Genomic DNA, 21,496 nt, shown 5'->3' on the forward strand with positions numbered 1-21,496 from the left:
GAAGGATACAGTTAACTTATATTTTATAAAAGCTTTCAAGCGAGGAAAGATTCCACAAGCTTAAATGCACAGTGATCAATTTCAATTTTCAATTTATTGTCATTGGTAGGAACAATATTTCAATGCACAGAGTTGAGCGGATACATAGCCAAAGGCTAGTTTTGAATACGTTCACATAGATACGAAAGAAAACTGTGCATACAGGTGATTAATAAATACAGTTATTATGAACTATATAAGAGTTTCTTCTCGCCAGTGAACAGCTATGGGGCAGAATGAAAAGGCGACTACTATATATGAGGACCACGCGGCGAGCACTGGAAAGGGACTACATGAGTATGTTAAAATACAGGAGCAGAGTTGACCAGGGAAAAAGTGGAGAGAATGATATCGTAGTTGAAATCAAGAAATGAGCACTGGCAGGGAATAAAGTAGCGAGGTGTTCTTTAGGAGAAGACAATCACTGCAGGGGGTGGCAAATTGGCAGGTGGGCTGATGTGATTAGGAAGCTTGCTGGGATAAAGTAGCCACGATTGTCGCAGTACTGGGCTCATTGGACAGTTATGGAAGGGGTCTTTGTCCTAAAGTAGATGTACTAATGAGTAGCGCAAAACAAAGAAAAGAGTAAAGTGGTGGCAGTGCATAGATTCAGCAGGCGGCCAACAGGTGCTCACCGCTTGTTGCCACATCGACACGACACCGCACGTCCGCAGTTGTTCTGCCAAGCATTGACGAATTGAATAGGAAATTTGATGGTCCTTTTCCTGCCCTAATGGCCCCGCATTCGTTTTTTTTTTTTGGCACATTCGCTATTTTCGACGACAGCCCTACCCTCGAAGAACACCCCGCACAGAAAAATTCTCACCTGCAAAACGCTTTGCTACGCCTTGCATTAGTGTGCATCCAGGAAATTAATAGTGTCGTTTGCCACAAAGGGGAGCGAGATAAACGACAGGTGGGAGTGTATCAAATGTGCACACCACACACCACGTTCTAGCACAGCAGTAGCGACATCTCGAAGTGTACGCTCGCAATTGCTTTCACAGGCATTGTTGTAATCGCACATCAGATTGCAACTTACGACTGCAGCGGAGCATCTACAGGAGATGCCATGCTGAGTGCATGGCCGCATGGAGTGGAAGTAAAGCTTTTGGGGAAATTAGAGAAAAAAAAAGATCGGGTAATCTAGGCTACGGTTTAACAAAATTCGGCTAGAGCCCAGACTGGTCTCAGATCAAACGCATGACGAAGATAGTGAATTTTTATGGCTCAAGGGCATCTGCGGCCAAAGAGCGCCATGGCATAAAATATTTTCGTTTACACAAGGGGGGGGGGGAAAGAGCCATTTCCCAACTATTTCACCCTCACTAAACTGAGCACCAGGCCAGGGGAAGCTGGTACTCATTGTATCACCGGTTGGTATCCGGCGGTACTGGGGATCGAACCCCGCACCTCCCGCATGCGATCTTAGCACTGACGCTTCTTACTCACTCACTGTTCACGGAGTACCGAGCACGAACCTTGTTTGAGGTGGTATTTCAAGGTTTGCTCGCTTCGGCGAAGAAGCCGTGGCCTGTGTTGGTTTTTTAGTGATTGCTGTGTGTGTATAGAAAGCATCCACCATGAGCGCCCCTAGCAGATCGCAGCGTATTCGGCAACTCCCGGCAACCCCGGATAGATTTGACCGCCGCCCTTGTCAGTTGCCCAACAGTCGCCGGGGACAGAGGGCCGAAGGTTAACTTAACGGTGTCTAGAGAAGATGGCGGCCAAGTACTACGCACTAGGCTGGCCAAATACTGTTTCCGTACAGGCACTCGGCCTTTTTAATTTGGCTGAACATTCACTACCAAAGCTTCACTGTCCTCGGAGTCACTCACCGGTGCAAGACCGCAAAGGCAGCCCAGTTTCTATTCGGTATGAATTGCATTTCAAAACGGCATATATATGCAGCAGCAGAGGGTTAAAGCCTCAGCATCTGAGAGACAAATTTTACGCCACACCATGCCATACCATTTCAATAAGTCTTCATGCGTTTATTATGTTTTTATGAAGTAATGCGACGGGTAATTCCTTCTGGTTGGGTGTCGCGTGTAATTGCATGCGCTTTGCGATCCGAGATAGGAGGGAAACAGTCCGTATACGTCCAAGCTGGTCCAACGGGCCACTAGAGAAGCCGCCCTTGCTGCCATCAGCTTCGGATAAAATGAGGTCACCGTGAAGTGCAGGTAGATGTGGCATTGCTTCAAGAGGCAGAGCTGCAAGACACTCTCTCAAGTGTTTCTGCGCATAGGCGTTAAAATGGAGGATACAGTCAAACTACGCATAAAGTTTCGCGCCTTATATGAAAGCGGGCCAGTACAAGGCAGGAAAGATACAATGCGCTTATTTTTTTCTTTTGGTGCCGCATGTGCTGCTCACACGTGCTGTTATTTTTCGGCCCAAGTTCGAATGCTGACGCATTGAGTACACTGAATGTGTGTCCTATGTTGTGTCTTTTTTTCTATTAACCGGCTACGGTGCATCAGTGCTTATGGTTGGTTGTCTGTAAATAAAAGGTCGCGGGATCGATTCCCTTCTCTGAAAGTGAAATGCACAAGACGCGCGTGCGCTGAAGAATCCCGGGTCGTCAAAATTAACCCGCAGCGCTCCTCTCATTCTTTCAACATACCTTCCTACTTCCTTCCCCCACAGCGCATTTGTGGTGTCCACCCCAGTGTAAGACAGTTAATGCCTGTTAACTTTCCTAATAATAATAATAATTGGTTTTGGGGGAAAGGAAATGGCGCAGTATCTGTCTCATATATCGTTGGACACCCGAACCGCGCCGTAAGGGAAGGGATAAAGGAGGGAGTGAAAGAAGAAAGGAAGAAAGAGATGCCGTAGTGGAGGGCTCCGGAATAATTTCGACCGCCTGGGGATCTTTAACGTGCACTGACATCGCAAACAAACCAATTTATTTAATGATTTCTTTTTCTACCACTCCGTGAAACTGTAGGGCGTGAGGGCATATAGTAGCTCCGTCTGCCCCTCACGTGGTTACACCTTACTGCCACACACATGAGTGTGTCATAAGCCGACGCTACCTACCTGCAGATGGCGCGTGGTGCAAGCGAAAAGAGTAACGGGGGAAAGGAGGAAAGAGAGTGGCGACATTACCAAGTGCACTCTGGGTAGTGACGTCAATTGGGTGATCTTTTGCGGACGCCCAGTTTTCTCAGTGGCGTACACGCTTAGCACATGCTCGACAAAGTAAATGTCATCGCATAAAAAACGAATCGAACGGCAAAGGATAAATTTGAGCCTGATGAGCAGGTGCCTTAAACTCAGTTTTGAGCGCTTGTATTGCCGGCTCAGCCGTTGGCGGCGATGCAGGCGTCGTCGATCACGATGAAGTCGGGAGCCTCGCAGATGCATCGGCCCAACACGCACTTGGCCGCACCCCGGCATGGAGTGAAGTCGTCGCATGTGTCGTTCACATTTTTCGCTGCAAAGAGACATCGAACGCAAGTCGAAGTTTGCCTGCAGGTATAGGTTATTTATAGTAAAAGAAAATAAATGCAGGGGTCGCCACCAACGGCTGTTTTCACAGTGAAGTGCGGTGGATCAGTGCAGATTTTCCAGCGCGGATTCTTGAGGCTAGGTTGCACAGCTACTTTCGCCAAACGGTGATTACGCAGTCTTTTTGCTGTCTTAACGTCATGAGTTTGTATCGAGTGGCATGAAAATTTTTAAATGCAAATCATTTTCCTTCAGTGAATGCTCCGTTTCCTGCCAGACAAAAGCCACAGAATAATTTTTTATTAGACCAAAACTTTGCTTTAGTCGTCCACATTTCGCTATTAAAGTGTGCGCTGACATCGGACAACGAAAGAGCAATTTTTTTTATACATTTTGCTTGGATCGAAATCTCAGCCTTGCGAGTCGCTTTTTTAGATAGACGAAATGCAACAGACGCCAATGCTTCGATCATTGTCACTGAATATAAAATAATCTTACGGGGTCGAAATTTATTCTTAGCCTTCCATTGCAGCGGATCTTTTTCACTCGCTCTTTTAAACCTTCCTTCACCTCTTCTCTTACAGCGCGGTTCGGGTGGGTCCCTCTGAGTAAGACAAGGCGTACAGAAGTCGCGCCTGACCTGTTCACATGCTGCACACTTGCATTTTTCAATTCCTGTTGAGTTTTTTCTGTCTTCACCTTTGTCACGGCAGGGGCACATGAGCTGAAATGTTGGTCTTAATCCATAGCCCACGAATAGTAGAAAGGCAAGTCAAATGCAGTACTTACGAAAAGGACTGATGCCTCTTGTATAACGAGGGCTGCTAGTAGCAGTGCCTGCGGAGTACATTTGAAGCTAAATCAAGCTTACTGGTAGAACCTCTGGCACTTACGCACTCTACAGGACACAAATAGAGAACGAAAACTATCAGTACCGCTTTCAGCATTATTTAGGAATGAAATAAATCCGTCAAATGGGGTATTAAATAATTAGAAGTTTAGGGTGGTATTATAAATTATGAAACCAATCTCTGCAGTAGTGTATACAAATAATTGTTTTGTCACGATAGTACCAAAAGTGTTGTTCGGTTCGGCAGGAGATGAAGTAATTTGATATCTGTACTCCTCATTTAACATATCACGGCGACGGGGAGACTAAAATGCGGACAGGGGTATGGCATACTATAGCCTGGTTAGGACTTTGCGGTTTGTGCACAGGACCGAAAAGCGTAAAATGACGGCCGCCATAGTCTCAAGAGTAAGTTGATTTACTTACTGTATATGTGGTTGATCAAAACTGAAAGTAAAATGAAGAAACGAAACGACAGCTTAAGCATAGTTTATGTGAACAGTGATTTTAAACATACTTTTAACAACCTTAACGAGTTCGTGGTAATCGTCATCGAACAAGAGGACTAGCGTTAAAACAATTTTTTTCATGCTGTAAGTACTAACCTTCCCGGAAGCCTATAAGGCTGGCGATGAATACCACCACCCCAGTAACGGCCATCCACATCACGAAGAGTTGCCATACTTGAAAAATTGACACCCTTCTTTGGAAAAATCTGGAAAAAAAAATTGATCTCAGCTGGCCAGGTATAATTCAGTGTCATCTGCTACAGTAGGATTCCTGGCATGGGTGTAGGCTTGTAATTTAGGACTAATGTGATGTTTCAAAACAGGAAGTCATTTTTCTCCTGTTTGTTTATAACAGCGCGTAAAAATATGACTATAGCGAAAGGTCCATAATTTGGCGCTTATAATAGTCTAGACAGGGCTTCAGCTTGCAGGTGAGAAAAGGAATTTAAAACATCAAAATGTTTTGCTTTCATCCTCTGACCCAAAACCGCGTCACTCTGAAACCAACAGAACTTTATTAAACTCATGAAACCTCGAAATTCGGGTGACTGCGTTGACTCTGCAACTTACAAGCATTCTAAGTTCCCTAAGCATTCTTCAGGTGGATATCCGGCTTCGGTTCACCAAGGTGAGAGTAAGTGAGAGTACTAACTAAAGAGCTATGATGCATTTTGATAACGACAGCAAAACTTCTGTAGCAGACCTTCAAATAAGTTGAAACAAAAGGTTTGGCGGACCACTTGTTGAAAGGAATGGGGCAGAATTCTTTTTTTGAGCATGATCTTCACGAAGAAGTCTTAAGGAAAGGCACTTAGCACTGTTATTAACCTAGATTCGTCTGTTTTCCCATCAGTCAGGACATATTTTGGATTCATTGTTGGCCAATACCTTGGCCAGCTAGGTTTATTGGAGTAAGGCTCTCATGCTACAAACAGTGCTCAAAGCATGATGCTTTGGACGTACAGCATGCTGTTCGTGTTTATAATGGTTGTGTGTTAGTTCAGTTACATTGTTGGCATGCCTTAAGTATTTTTTTTGAAGTATCTCTTCCAGGCAAAAGTTCGCGTGAAAAGATTTCTTCGTAAAACTTATGGAAATGTTTTTTTCTGGAAGGTCTCCCAGGATTTAAAACGTTAGTTTTGGCGCCATCAGCGAAACAAATCTTGGTGCCTGAAGATGGGCCTTACGTCGTGCAACTTTTGGTTAACCCAGGTAGTTATTATATTTCGCCTTTTTCTGAATTTTAGCAGTAAATATATTTAATGCAGCCATTACAGGCAAGCCAGATCAGAACGGAGGTAAGGTTCGAAATACGGCCACTTTCATATGATCTTAAAGCCCAGAACACTCAGTTGTGCTAATGTTAGTGTACTTATATCTTCTCTATTGATTCGGAGCACCACAGTTCGCAGAGCGAAAGCTGTGGTGTATCGGGCAAGTAGGCGAGGCTTGGCGTCTGTAACGTTGAGTGCGTTCCGTACACTGTATAGACAGCGCACCCACCCTGCCACCCTGGCAGGTGGCAGTTAGGTTAATGGTTGCTCACCCAATGAGCGCTACGGCCTATTATACCGCCTACTGTCAGCGAATCGAAAGATCAAAGGTAAAATGTCAAAGCTCAAGTGGTGCAACACCATGGTAGACCACATATGGTAAGGCCTATAGCCACACTTGACCTCTGGTTCACTTGAAGGCCAATCGGCAGCGCACGGCCGAAATCGGCTTTACCTAGCGTAGTTTACTTCTTATTTTGTATTTGTACATAGTGTATTTCTACCCCCTAGCACTACCTTTTCTCACTGTTACTCCCCCCCTTTCTTTTCCCCCTCCCTGTCCTTTTATTCCCAATAGTCGCAGCTCAGGAGCTTCAGGTTTCGATGGCAGATGCCGCGGCTAGCAACATCTTCTCATTCCATTGTTATTTTATTAATAAATAGCCACTAACAACTAGCGTAGTGAAGCTTTCGTTTCCAAACTCACAACGTCTTGGTCTCGTTCTGGCTTGTCTCGAAGAACTCGGGGACAGGGTGTCCGGGCTCACCGTAGGCGGGTAGCGCGACATCGACCGGCGCATTGCCTCCGAGAGCATGCCATCCCTGCGGACCGGCGTCCCCGGGTTGTTGAGCACGGGGAGTTGGAGGCCAGCGTTGGTTGTACGCTCCGTCCGGGTAATAAGCCGGCCGAGGCGCAATAGGTGGAGCGGGTCGCGAAGCCCAAGTGGGACTCCGAAGTTCTCCGTACGTCGAGAAACCCGGGTAGGACGCGAGCGTGGGCCGTACTGATCCAGCCGGCCGATTTCTGGGGTACTGTAGGGGGAACGATGTTTGATACCGGTTCGGCTGTCTCATCTTGTTCTTCTTCGATTAGGTCGGGTCATCTTCTTCATCGTCAAAGGAATAAGCCCCAAAATCCAATCCCATCCAATACAATAAGCCCCAAATCCAATCCAATCCAAGTCTACGGCCTTTGCCAGCTGCGGCCTCCTTATCACCACAAACTTCTTAACCTCATCAGCCCACCTATCTGCCACCCCTGCTCCGCTTGCCTTCTCTTGGAATCTACTCCGTTACCCTTCGATCTGTGTGAGGCATTACTTTTTCCAGCCCGCGTATTGCTGTATCGAGTTCGTCGACTGTTGACCTCTGGTGACCACTTACCCAAAACTTACGTGACCTGTCATTTTAACTCCCCTTACTTCTTGGATGCGGTCATTTTTCTATTATGCTCGATTTAGAGGGCTGTGGCCTCAGTGTCAACGATCGCCGATGATCAACAACTAACCACCCTTGCCAACACACATGGGTTCAGCCAAAAACCTGTTTGTTCCGCAATTCAAAATTTCTTGCTGGTGTCTCGACTGCCTTGCTGAACCTCACAATAGATTCCCTCTTTTGTGTTAGTGCATTTTGAGTTATTCAGTTTCTTTTTCTTTTAATTCAAACTCTTTTTCTTTTCACTTTATGCCCTACTTGCGTTAGAACCCACCAGTGCTGCACTCCCTAGTGCGGTTCAGTTGATTTTATTTATTTTGTTTGTTTATTAACATTTCTTTCTTTAGTCCCCGTAAGTGTACAGGTGAAGACCAATCTAAGCTTATCGATCCTTGGCTTATCCCCGAATGTGGCTATGTGCTATCTTTTGTGAGGCCAACGACTCTTCGCTCAGCCCTACAGGAAGGCGGGGAATAATCCGAGTTTCAGGTGCGGTAATTAAATGTCAATTCCTCGTTTCGTTAGGGGAATGACGACTGTTTTCAGGACTACAGGCGGAGGAATCCGGTATCGAAAAGCCTGCTTCGCAATCAATCCAAACAATACTGAAATGATTATAAACATGTTGCCACTTTTACACAGACAACCTGATGAGTGAATGAAGTCTATTCGACCTTAGGTATTTTGATACTTCTTTGTTTTAACACCCAGTGAAGTCATCGAGACATATAAAATAAGTTGTTATTATGCCAAAAGAGTAGAGAAACGGTTCTGGCCTCTTCTACATCGCCGTCTAATACAATACTACGATAATACGATAAATAGATTGCGATTAAGAAAAGTCTTTATAGAAAATGTCTCCAGTTGTATCGAGAACGGGCATTACGTATAACCGATAGAGCAGAAAAGACCCAGTGCTGCCACTATTTAGGCTGGGAGAGTGAGTGAGAAAATGTTTAATGCACAGAATAAATCGAGGTCAAATCGAGGAATAAATCGAAAATAAATCGAAGGCATTAGCCACGTGACGCGAGACGAAAGAAGTTTAGAAGGTCTCTTAGTTAAAAGATTGAGAAAAGAGCTGGAACGAATGGAAGTTACAAATAGAAATTTAGGGTAAACAAAAGTACAGTGCAATCTTAATAACGTAAACTTCGTCCCTTTATACTATCAATTCGTTCCTGTTCTACCATGTGCCCGGATTTCTTGTTGGTGTTGTTGTATTAACGTCAACACACACTCGACTGTAATTCACCTACAGGCAACACCTTCAGACGCTGACAGTTCGTAACCGCAATTAAGTGCCGCACACTGTGGTGAGTGACAGGACTGACAGATGGCGCCACATGCGCGAGCAGTCGCAACGCGCAAGGGACTGGAACGCGTAGGGGACTCGACGGCCGACGCCGATACGCAGAAGACGTGCTTCCCGGCGCTGCGATGTAATAAACCCAGTTATGTCTAAGCCCGCCTTGTCCTTACTGCTCGGACACGACGCACACAAAGTGCTAAAACTCGCAATACGAGTGCAACTGCATCATACCAAAACATCTGCGCGTACGCCTGCCACAGCGTAATAAAACTCTTCCGGTTTGAATTTTGCGTACACAGATGACACACTGGGTGCTCATGTGAAATTAAAACTGCATGGTTAAAATACACCAAAATGAGGCCCATGAAAATAGTAGAAAAAAAAGAAAGACAACCGCTATTTCGATTCACCTCGTGCGAAGACGAAGCGAGCTCTTCGTCCACCCACGCCTCGTGCTTGTGCGAGCTCCACGAGCAGCGCCGTCACGAGAAGAACGCCAGAGCCGACGCCCGTTCGACGCTATTCGAAGCTGTTCTCGTTCGAGACCTGCAGCCTCAACCGCGGAACCGCCGCCAACATACACAGCTAGAGAGTGAGTCCTGGTCCCACGTCCCTTGTTCTGGTAGCCTCCTTCACCAGCGGCACTTGCGAACTCAGCTACGCTTACGCGACTAGCTTCGCGGGTCGGATATGGGCTTGAGAATCAATCCATGGCCGACTACGAAGCCTAACCGCATTACAGCGGCGAACAGGAAAGGATTCCATGGAAGAATCGATTGATGGCTGGGCGAGCATGCTATAACTGAATAGTCTTGCTGGACCCAAGACGCAACCTCAGGTCACATTCTGAACCGGCCACTCCGAATTGCGCGCGCGGCTCCTGGTGGTAGCCGCGGCATTTGAGATCGGCTTACCAATAGTGCCAAATCATGTATACGGCATTTGTGGCTGACCAAGATGCAGGCCCGCGTGACTTGCGGGTATGTTTTGCAGTTGTAATTGGTCAACGCTGCGCCAGCTTTCAATGGCGGTCTCGCATGCTAAACACGTGCGCTTGTACTACGCGGTGGTATCGCATTGCGCGAGTCCGTCTTGCACCGCTGACAATTAGGAGGTAATAAGATGTGGTTACAGCCTAGCGGAAATGGTCTTGAAGTGATTGAGCCTCGCCGCTCATGACCAGCCAATCACGCAGTCCTCTGTCTCGATCAGCCACCAACACATGCAGACTCTAAATAGTGGAGCCTTGGCCAAACGATATCGAACCTATAGCGACTACCGCCAGGCATCGCACGCGCATTTCAGAGCGGCTGCGTGACCACTTAGAGTAGTGTGATTTGGTCCTTGGTCAAGAGCAGTATAGTCTGCAGCGTGTCAGGTCTAATTTAAGTTAGGCTATCCGTGAACTGACAGTTAGTGCCTGTAAGCCTTGTGGTAAGCCGCGAATTGAAAATGCACTTAGCGTTTCCTACCGGCTGCTGCGCTTACCAACAGCTACGAACTCCAAACGCGCAATCTCGCTGCCACCATCGCATTGAAAGCCTTATTGGGTGCGGCTGTAAGGTCGCAAGCTATTTGCAGAGACGTAAAACTCCGCTCATGTCATTTGAAAATCATCGGTTTGTCGTGTGCTATGGTATTCAAGCGTCTGTATACCGCTTCAAGTCATCATCGATGTTCAGAAAATGAATCGATTGCACGGCAATGCTTATGTTTGCCGCACTAAATTACGTGAGTGAGTTTTACACACAACGTTGTTGAGTCTCATTGGAGCCTCACCTTGGAATGATATAACAGAGAAATGTGCTTTCCTGTATCATCCGTACGACTCCTCTTGCAAGTAGGTGCTTATCGTGCCTTTTCAGTGGACACTGCGACTCGTGGAAAGGACGGCCGCTCCTTCCTGTGGGCGCGCCAGCTGTACATCATCCTGTGGAAGAACATCTACGTGACGCGCCTGTGCCGCCACTACCCGACGACGGTGCTGGAGGTGGCGCTGCACGTCGTCCTGCTGCTGGGTATCCAGGAGGACTCGGTGTCCAGAGAACCCTTCCTGCGCCGAGGGGACACCGTGTACGTGGCACACCGCACCTCCGAGTTCTGGAACACGCAGCGAGACACGGCCAGCATAGACACGGTGGGCTACCCCTCTCTCGCGAAGCGCGCTTATGAAGGCGACGCGATACAAAGTGGATTATCTGTACCCCCTTTTAAAACCTCCATTGAGGAGGTACGCTGTGAGGGCCACGCCGTATCACGTGAACATAGCTGAATAATTATCATTCTAAACAGGCAAAGGCGGTAGTGGTATATCTTCAGTCAGTACTTGAGTGTGCGGCGATGATAGTGACGTTAGCGAGTTTTATAGAAATAGCAATATTCGGGACATTCCCTGGCGTAAGCGGCATCGCCGCCGGCTCCGACGTACCTTGCAGATGGCACTACCGAGGACGTGACGCGATTTGAGGTCAACTGTTTCGTGTAACTCCAATCCGGGCGCATGCAAATGTGAGAGGTGTGGCACAGCTACCACAGCAGCTTCTTCGCCACGGAGCAGTACGATAAGAGTGGAAGTTCTGTTGAGACAGAGTATTGTGCTGCAACTGGAACGTGAAGCCCTGGGAACCTGTGCATTGCAGCTGTTACTCTAATGAAATGGTTACCTATTCCTGCAGCCTGTTGCAGATCTAAGCGCTCCTTGAAATGAAACGAGTTCAATAGCCTAATGCAGAGGGTCAGAATTAGTCACACAGACACCCATAACGTGGGACAGTCGTGCGCAGTCAGCAATTCCGCACTGATCGCCCTCAAGCGCCGCCTGTTCAGTCCTGCATAGGTCGATATATGCGCAAGTAGCCTGCAGATGGTCTTACATGCCTTTCTTCTCTGCAAAGACTGTAGTCTAGCCCCAATTACTACTGGTTAAACCGCTTTTTCCTCTAGGAAAAGTGAAACCGTGCCAACAATGACTTACGATGCGGAGTTGGGTATCAATGGGCTTACGTCATCAAAATGAGGCGCTTCCTTTACAGAACGTAGAGGGCGCTGGCGGACCCTCTTCTCTGCCGCCTTGCTTTGAAAACCCTGCAGCAAATGTACGACTGCCGGATTAAGTACGCATTATGCACTTAATTCTCTATAGTACACACGACTGCGCTGCATACACGTGATATATATTTCATTCAAGAAAGCACTACTGAATATAGATCGTTGCTGTTCTACATAGTCGTACCCTCCGTATTCAGTTAGGCAAACTTATTTAGTTCCGCAAAAGTTGAAAATACTTCGTCGGATTCGCTCCGAAACCATCTCTGCTGAAGAACGCGCTTCGTACAGACGAACCCAAGCACACCAGAACGCAGAAATACATAGGGATGCACCGTTTTTTGCAAGCAGGCTACAAAGATGATCCAAACGCGCAATGTTCTTGTTACGACCACTTAGGCAGATTTGTTCTGGTACAACATGAGCGCATTTTTTTAATTTTGTGCTCAAGAGCTGTTCGGCACTCCGGATTCAGTGTAGTGCGGGCAGTGTTACTGCTCAGTAGAAACTTTTGTGCGCATTCTCGGCACCGGCAGAGTGTCTGCTTCTCGAAGTCGAGATGCCTGGAGTATGAACGAGGAGTATGAAGCAGCTCACGAACGCAGGAGAAAGGAAGGCCTCAAGAGCAGTCGCGTCTGCACCGACACAAATTCAAACGCAGTGCCGACAGCACCTGATGATAGTCAGTCGGAAGCCCTGTGCGATTAGTGAATGTGTGATTAGTTTACGCATGAAAACGATTTTTTAGCGATAACTACATTACGGTAGCATTTTGAGCCTTTAGCGTGGCGGCGCCGCCACGCTGTCACGTGGTTGGTGGCGTGGTGCGGACCAGCTACCGGCGGCGCCGTAGCTGATCACTTGGTTCGTCACGTGGTTGGTCACGTGACCAAGGTCCACTCGGCCAGCTGTAGCTATCGCGTCACTACAGGTTTAACCAGAGCTAAAACACAGCCATTTTTTTAGTATTGCAACCTGAAAGTGAACACCGACGTGCATCATCTAACCCAAATCCTCACAGCACTAACGTCAAGCCTGCTTCGCGCACAGGTGTTCTTCGCGCCTATGAACAGGTACCTGGACCAGCTCACGCACTCGGCGATGGCAGACTTGGGCGTCCAGAACGTGGTGGCGGTCGGCTCCGAACAGCAGCTCCTGAATGCGGCGCGAAAAGCAGCCAATAGTTCGCTGCCAGCCCGCCAGGTGGCGCTGCTGTACTCTGGAGTCGACGTCAACAACACGAGCCACGAGCCTGTGAGCCTGCATGTGTCCCTCTTCGCGGGACGCCTGCCCTTCGACCTTCAGGTGCACCTCAACGGCGCCCGTGGTGGCTGCACCCGTGGCCGCCATCTTTAAGGACATTAGAACAGCGGAAGCCTTCTTGTTTTACAGCGATAGCTGTTAGGCGACCATCCCTGGCTTGGGCGTCGTAGTCGGCGTAACCGGTGGGTGCGTTAATGCCACGTGACCTTATGTCACGGTCGACCTGGGTCGCATAGGCCTACGGGTGGCCCTGTTAGGAACAGCCGCCTGCCAGTGCAGGGGTGCATCGCTTGACCACCACACCAGTGCGACAGGAATATACCCCCAAAACTAAACGCCTAAACAGCTATCGCTGAACATCGTGTTGCACAGTCGTAACTGTCCTGTGAGTTTTTTCTGATCCTCTGATCGCCACATTCTTCCAGCTGCACTGTGGAAGCTATGCTCGAGACACCATTATGGTACCTGATACATCACGTGTAACACACCTGCGAGAAAGACGCGCTGCACTTCACACTGTATTGCGCTTCGCGGCAGGTGATTTGAAGAGCTGGACCAATGCGGGACGTTTCACTGTGTATGAGTTCAGACTTTTCGCATCGCAGGTTTCTTTCCTTTATTTGCCTCCTTGTTCCATGTGGCATCACAGAGCTTCTATTTCTGCGCGTCTCTTCGAAGCGTTTGATCACTTACTGCATGCTGCTTCACCAACACTTTGTCCTTACCCGCCATTTCACTGGAGGTATTATCACGCATGTCTCTTATACAGGGTATTTCGGCAAAAAAAAATTTCGAGTTAGAAGAGCGCTTTTTCGTCACAGAGTTTTCAGCGGTGGTAGTATATCAGAATACAGCTAAGACATGCTAACTAGCAGGCTGATGGACTAATACTGAATAGTTAACTTTTTAACTATTACTGTCAGGCTCCTTAATTATTGAGAGGCTGTAAGTAATGCCTATATCAGTTTTTAGAATTTGGAAAACGCGGTTACTCTCGGCGCTGTGGCCCAGCAAATTTTGACTATTTCGACGAGTTATGTGCACTGGAGAGGCTGCTTCGCCAGCTTCTCGAAAGCGGTTGTATTTGGCGCGATGTACCGAAATTTGCTGGACAACCGCGCCGAGAGTAAGTGCGTTTTCGAAATTAAAAAAAAACAAAAAAATAAACTTGTATGAGTATTACTTATGGTGGGCTACACGCCTCTCAATAATTAAGAAGCTTAACAGCAATAGTCAAAGTTAAGTATTCAATATTAGTTAACCAGCATGCTAGTTAGCACGTCGTAACTGTATTCTGATGTACTACACGGCTGACAATGCTATTGCGAAAAAAGCAATTTTCTAACTCAGAGCCTCCAGTTTATATGTACGCAAACTGAAATAAAGACACATTGATAGATTGATTGATGAAGGTTGTGGGCACCATCACTGTTTTCGCTTTGGTTTAATTCGTGCAGTTCTCTGCGTGTGAGCGAAAGCATTTGTTGTTGGAGTTAAATTTTTGTCAGTCTGCTTTGTTGGAACCACTTGCGGCACCTGGTGAGAGGAACGCGAACTAGTGGCTCATTTCCACGGGCTGTGCGTATTGAAACATGACTTTTCCTCGCTTCCTCGCAGGTGCGCTACGCGCAGTTTCTCATTTCGGAACCCGAAGGCCCCGTGCGCCAGGAGCAGTTTGCGGAGATGAACACGCTGCTGCCCATAGTGGGGGCGCTGCAGCAGCGCCACCTGGAACTGCAGGCCAAGCGTTTTGCGTACCCGCACCCGGTGGAGAAGGTGAAGCTGCAGCGCTTCCCGTACCCGACGTACCTCGAGTACCGGGACACCAAGAACTACGCGCTGGTGCTCACCCGCTTCTGCATCGGCATGCTCATCCCCTTCTCGGTGTTCGTCGCCAGGCTCAGCGATGAGAGGGCCACGGGTGAGTGAGCGATGCACCTCCTCCCAATCCATCGTCATCAACCAGGTAACGTACACTGCAGGACCAATTCGTCCTCTGTGTAGTACACTAGAACAATACTAGAAGTATGTTTCGGGCGCCGAATCTTTCACACGTTTTCTAGGAGAAAAGAGATTGATTCGATAGCATTAATGTTACCGTCACACACAAACCCCGCAGATGCCCGTGACAAAATTCCCTGTTTAGTTGAGACAGTGATGATGGCACAGTGGTCCCGTGGCTATAAAGGACCAATAACAGCGCTCCGCACAATTCGAAAATGCAGCACCACCGGAGGAGTGACAGTATCGAAATTGCTACTAGAGAGGGCAAGCGTAGTAGGGGGCGTCGTTTGTTGGGGGCTGGGTAGCCTTATTGTGGGTGGGTCGCTTAATAAACAAATAAATAAAACACTTCATGAACGCTAGTAGGATTGGAATCCGCGGCGGCGAGAGCACATCGCCTTCGGTAACCATCGCCGCAGCAGAAAAGCCCGCGTGCTTAATTGCCAGTCTCTCGCGCTGTGCTTTAGGTGTCATCTCCATCAACTTCCATCCGAGCGCAGGTACATAACCAAGCGCACGCGGGCACCTGCAAGAGCAAGCACAGATTTGAACGCGGCCAATTTGAACGCAATAGCTAAGGGGAAATCAAGGCATGTTGGTCCCTGCGTCAGTTAACAGCTTCTGCTGGTTGAGTGTCGAAGTGCGTCCGAGAGCTCCAGTTACACGTCTTTGTATTGGAGCCAGAACACAATGCTATCGCTTGGCGCTCTTGTGAAGAGTTAAGTGTACCCATAATTTTTTTTTCAGGAGCACTGTGTTCACTCGCATGTCCGATTATCCCGCAGGGATGAAGGAGATGCTGCGGGTGATGGGGCTCAATGACTGGGTCTACTGGATCAGCCACTACGTCAGCGGGTTCTTCATGCACCTCATCACGGTGACGCTGATGATGCTCTTCGTCAGCGTCAAGAGGAACGAAGAAGGACGGGCCTTCATCCAGTTCAGCGACCCGTCCCTACTCTTCGTCATCCTCATGGAGTTCTGCAGCTCGTGCCTCATGCACGCCATATTCCTTTCCCTGTTCTTCGCCAGCCGTAAGTGGCGCACCCTGGCGTGCGCCGCTGAAATGTATTTTTGCACGAACACTGTTCGCATGGTTTGCGCAGTTACAAATGCTCGGTATACCTAAAGTAAACGCTTCGACCACAGTGCGCTCAAAAATTGAAGCTTTGGATTTCGTCTTGGTGGTCATTGTGTTCTTCACGAAGAGACAAAAGCTGACGTGACTTATGAAGATGCTTAATGGACAAGAAAGTAGAGCCTGTCGCAGTGAATGGTTTGACTTGGGTTAACAGGAGACCGGTAAGGTTAAACACACAGCTTATTCGCCCTTGGATGCTGTTGGATACTGTGCTAAGAAACGCACCAGCTTTGTTCATGTTACAGCTGATCGGGTGCGAAAGTATGCAGACAGGAAATATGATGATCAAGCATATAACCCGAAAAAGTTTGCTATCTGTGACGCTGGCATTGGTTTTTAAGACCGTATGGCGTACCCCTTCATGTACTGCCTTGAGCACATCAATGACTACAGGTGCGGAGAATATGGGGCGAGTCCTATGATGTCAACTGTGGTGATAAGCTGGTGTGAAGTCAGTGACTTAAAAGCGATGTCTTTGACATATTGTTTAAAGTCTTCATTAAGTCCAACACATCAGGAGGGCAGCTATAATTCACTGGTAAAACGCGAAACTTGACAAGGGACAGGAGAAGAACCTGGAAACGTGACGTTACTTGCAGCTGAGTTACTGAAATCGCGCTGTATATATTTGTATTTTTTTAGAATTTTCCCGACAATGTGCCTTGTACTGTCACACGACATTTTCTCTTCGTATATAGTGATGTCTTCAATAAAATATATTTTTTTTTCTATTCTAGCGCGTACCCTGTCTTATTCTAAAACGCTTTTTTAAGTTTCAATGCTTCGTAACTCGTGAAGCGGCCATGCCTGCCTCGATAGATCTGCACAGCATCAATGAGTCTTTGCACATAAAATGGAGCCCGACAGCAGCCTCTGTTGTGCTCCTGTCGACAAACAATGCCATAACACGTCTTCCGGCCAATCTTATGCCAACACTAGCACTAGTAGACGTACTTCAAATTATTTGAAAAGGAGATCGTCTGCCCTCTTCATTGCAGTAAGGTATATATGTCCTCGAATGTCAATTTCGGATTCTAAACGGGCTCACAGTATCCTTTATAGTCTCACTGTTTGGACGACCTTGCTACCTTTAATCTGAAATGTTGGTCGAGTGCCGAGGAGACCATAATAGCCCTGGCAAGGATACCTATCAGCCCGGCATGTATAAGCCCGGGACTGAATAGGAGCGTGGTATCTAAACGTTTGTGGTAGCCTTCGTAGTGAGGGTGCCTGCACTAACGAGCAGTGCCTTAATGCAACGCTTCAATGCCTGCGTGGTGCAGCCCACACGGCCGTGGCTGGCGCCATGCTCTACTGGACCTTCAGCTGCGTCATGCCCTTCTTGACGCTCGAGCACGCCGGCGGCCAGGGCTACCATTACATCCAGCGCAAGCACAAGCTGTGGACGTCCATCTTTCCTGGCATGAGCCTCCACTGGAGCTTCAGGGTGCTCGAGCGCTTCGAGAAGTTCGGTACGGCCACAGCTGGACACATGGTTTGCGTGAACTGTGTCATCTAGAAGGAAGCACGATTGAATTAGACAACCGAGGCCTGAGGGGATGTTAGATAAAAAAATACGTCTTTCTTGAACTGTTAGTATCTTAACAAATCTAACACAACTGTTGTGGGTATCACGCGAGAGCGGTTGATTTCTGGAGGTCGAACTAAAATTTGACGAAACGCGAGCATCCTCATGCGTGGGGAAATGAAGACTAAATAAGTGAACGAAGACTGCACAGTCTCAGTTTTGTTTTGGTTATAGTTGCCAGGTATGCCTCATTTCTTGTCTGACAAGATTATGATTCGGAACCAACTAGCTTAGGTTCCAGCGATTTGTCAGGTAGCCAATCACCGTGTGAGAAACCGTAAAACTATATGCGCTGAGGGCGTTCGCATACACCAGTCTTCACACCTTCATTTTTGTTATCCTGATCGCCCTGCGCACAGCTCCAGCCAATCAAGATTGATGCCAAGCCATCCTGTCAGAGCAGTCACTGTCGAGGATAGTACTGATCGTCAGATCAGTTCCATCGGTGATCGCATTGCCGTTTTATAAACTGCACCTGGAGTGAGCTATCGGGTGTAGAACACCGGTCGTGGCGTCCTGCGCAGTGGAGAACGGCGCCAACTGGACGAACTTCTATGACCGCGCCGCCACACCGGACAACGTGACGCTGGCCGAGATTGTCCTGGTGGGCATACTCACCGACTGCGTCATCGTGACCGCCGTGTGGTACGTGGAGAATGTGCTGCCCATAGGCCCGGGAATAGCCAAGTCCTTCCTGTTCCCCTTCAAGGTGAGTGCTCCCTCAAGAAGGGCTTCTACTCCCTCCCTCAGAAGGAAAGTTCACCCGAGAAAACGGCACCAGAAGACACAACACGATGAACACACATGAGTTAACTCCTGTTGAGCGGAACCCTTCTAGTATGTACAGTTTATCATGACGCATTCCACGGCGCGGTTTGCCGAGAGTCATTTTGCACTGGCGTCAATTCACACCAGTGAACGGCTTCAAAAGTGATATATTTTCTTTATTTTTTCATCACTTCTTCATCTGCGTCTTTCACATGTCCTCAACAGGCCAGCTACTGGATACCGTCTATGACGTTCGTTCCTGTACCAGCAAGGTCGGCCCTGGAAGTGATAAATTTCGAACCGGATCCCACCAATGAACTGGCCGCCATCGATCTTGTGAACGTTAGCAAGGTACGGGCTCCTATATCCAAGCTGCCAATTGATCCGGGCTTGCCGGTACATACCCATCATGACAGGCTGCGCCTTAAATTTTACTCCGATCATTCACGAACACAATGCTGTGCCCGGCAGTACTAAAACTCTTCGATCCCGCTTTTCACTGGCAGGTGCAAACATTGTGGGGAGGTGGCTGACACCTACCACATGGTATGGGCTTGCCAGCGCAACTCAGCTCTCTCCCCCAACCCCAACCATACCAGAGAGGAAAGGGAGGCGGCCCTGCTTGGCTGTTCGGACCTTCGGGCCCAAAAGGCTTTAGTCAAGAGGGCTAAGCTGGCGGCTTCGACCAATGGGGTCCCGGAATAAGGGCTTCACACATTGCGGGGCTCTTTAAAGAGCCTCACCTCTTTCATTCAATAAAGGCTTTTCACCACCACCACCGCCTTAAGTTAAGACCAAGGAGGAAACTATTGAGGCATTTCTCGTCTCTTGATCGCAGCTCACTGTTGCCTAGATTATTCCTGGGCTTATATTGGGAAGGATTCAGAGAACTCTCTTACTTCATAGCGTTTTTTGCCAGCAATGTGACAGGCCGTGTGTCCTGATGAGAAGAGCGTGGCAAATGGAGCTCGCTTTGGAGAGGAATTTACGCGCTTGCTCTAAGTGGCTGCAGATTTCTGTTTGTCGCTGTTATAAGGTGCTGACATTCCTTCCAAGGACAGTTGCACGATACTATTAAAAATACGCAAGGCTGTACCTTGACAAATGCATGCCTCGAAACATAGTCCAAGGAAGCGAGAGACTGGGATGCTCTTTCGTATGCAACTCCACGTGGCATCACCGTCGTGACAGCTTACACATGTGCGCGCTTGTAAACGCTGCCGGTTAAGCTTTTGACCGGTACGCAAGTGGCACCTTCTTTACGTAAGCACAGCTTTCGTTACCACTAATGACTGCTTTCGCGTTGCAGGACTACAGTGGCGTGGTGGCCGTGCAGGACGTGAGCATGCGAGTCTTCGAGAACCAGATCACCGTACTCCTGGGTCACAATGGCGCTGGAAAGACGACTTTGCTCAACTTGATCACCGGTGAGGAGGTCCTTTTTGGGGTTTAGACAGATATTTCCAATAATTTGGTTAAAGTACAGTAAAATCTTTAAAGGGACTGATGAACTGCGCGAAGCCGGAATTGAATGCCAACACACTGAGGCAAGCCAAAGGCGGCAGCCCACTGAGCTCCCCATCGGTGCCATTTTGAATTCTTCTAGTCACCACATGAGTACGAGTGCTGATTTCGCGAGTCGATTAGCTCGATGCAGTCGCGATAGGGGCAAACCAAATTTTGGCTTACCCACAAGTTCCGCATAGAATAGAAGGGAAACCCCAGCCCCAACGACTCACGTGGGACACAGATGCCCAGAATGGTGTGTTAAAAACGGAGTTACTATATTAGAAGTATACGCACCAGCAGATGCCTCCGTGTGTGAAGCAAAACAGCATCTAACGGGGTCTAATGCGCGCCTTGTCATAGTGCAGCCGTGCGACCTTTCAGCCGCTAAATATACAGCCTCAGTAGAGGGGCGGCTTCAGTGCTAGGACAAACCGTTTTATTTCATTTGACCACGCGATTCTGACAAATGTTCCGATTGCCTCTCTTGAACGCACCTCGCCTCTTCCATCCTGGACGCAGGCTTCCTGGACTGCAGCTCGGGCGCCGTTCTGGTTGGCGGCTACGACATCAAGAGGTGCACCAGAGAAGCGCGCGAGAGCATCGGCTACTGCGCCCAGTACAACATCTTAATCGACGAAATGACCGTCGAGGAGCACCTTGTGTTCTTCGCAATAGTACGCCTTAATTCCCTTCCCTCTTTCTCTATTTCTTCCTCTCCCCTTTTGTCCTCGCATTACCCGCCGCTCACGCAGTACAACCGTCCTGCGCCGATACATGTCACTTCTGCGAGGTGCTGCACTCAATTCGAGGACCGAAATTCTTGGCAGACGCAAGTCACGAAAGTGATTTGTTCCATTCCGTGAGCTAACCGCGTGGCTAGATACTTTGCAATATACTTCTTTGCTCATTAAAGGTTCTTTGCTCAACTTTCTGAGCAAACTACTGAGCAGCTTTGCTTTGCGCTTGGCTGAGTTATTCCTCGTAGTTTTTATTTTTTATCGAGTCATTTTTATTCGCTATTATTATCATTTTAATATAAAAATAGCTGGTTTTTGGGGAAAGGAAATGGCGCAGTATCTGTCTCATATATCGTTGGACACCTGAACCGCGCCGTAAGGGAACGGATAAAGGAGAGAGTGAAAGAAGAAAGGAGGAAAGAGATGCCGTAGTGGTGGGCTCCGGAATAATGTCGACCGCCTGGGGATCTTTAACCTGCACTGACATCGCGCAGCACACGGGCTCCTTAGCATTTTGCCGCCATTATCATTTTCACAAAATAATTAGCATCATTTTCACAA

The 21,496-nt window shown here is 48.1% G+C and overlaps 1 protein-coding gene and 1 long non-coding RNA gene across 2 annotated transcripts; one reads left to right on the forward strand and one right to left on the reverse strand.

The window, feature by feature from the left end:
* Positions 1-3,318: 3,318 nt before the first annotated feature.
* Positions 3,319-5,052, reverse strand: LOC144107655 (uncharacterized). Its single transcript, XR_013309349.1, has 4 exons — positions 4,954-5,052; positions 4,775-4,795; positions 4,288-4,335; positions 3,319-3,484 (listed from the first exon to the last, which is right to left on the reverse strand). It is a non-coding gene; the product is annotated as an uncharacterized LOC144107655 (long non-coding RNA).
* A 3,852-nt stretch (positions 5,053-8,904) lies between these two features.
* Positions 8,905-21,132, forward strand: LOC144108114 (phospholipid-transporting ATPase ABCA3-like). Its single transcript, XM_077641395.1, has 11 exons — positions 8,905-9,010; positions 10,746-11,017; positions 12,976-13,230; positions 14,806-15,109; positions 15,978-16,226; positions 17,617-17,805; positions 18,446-18,630; positions 18,915-19,040; positions 19,999-20,116; positions 20,718-20,872; positions 21,112-21,132. The coding sequence occupies exons 1-11, from the start codon at positions 8,905-8,907 to the stop codon at positions 21,130-21,132; spliced, it is 1,980 nt and encodes a 659-aa protein (XP_077497521.1).
* The last annotated feature ends 364 nt before the right edge of the window (positions 21,133-21,496 follow it).

This window comes from Amblyomma americanum, chromosome 10 (genome assembly GCF_052857255.1).
Source record: "Amblyomma americanum isolate KBUSLIRL-KWMA chromosome 10, ASM5285725v1, whole genome shotgun sequence".
Classification (NCBI taxonomy): Eukaryota; Metazoa; Arthropoda; class Arachnida; order Ixodida; family Ixodidae; genus Amblyomma; species Amblyomma americanum.

What these genes read in the sequence shown, in the direction of transcription:
- LOC144108114 (XM_077641395.1), top strand. Translation starts at nt 8,905, where the DNA reads ATGGCGCCACATGCGCGAGCAGTCGCAACGCGCAAGGGACTGGAACGC. An exon ending in GTGCTTCCCGGCGCTGCGAT is followed by an intron (nt 9,011 to 10,745) that starts GTAATAAACCCA and finishes GTGCCTTTTCAG; the next exon opens with TGGACACTGCGACTCGTGGA. An exon ending in TTCCCTGTTCTTCGCCAGCC is followed by an intron (nt 16,227 to 17,616) that starts GTAAGTGGCGCA and finishes TGCGTGGTGCAG; the next exon opens with CCCACACGGCCGTGGCTGGC.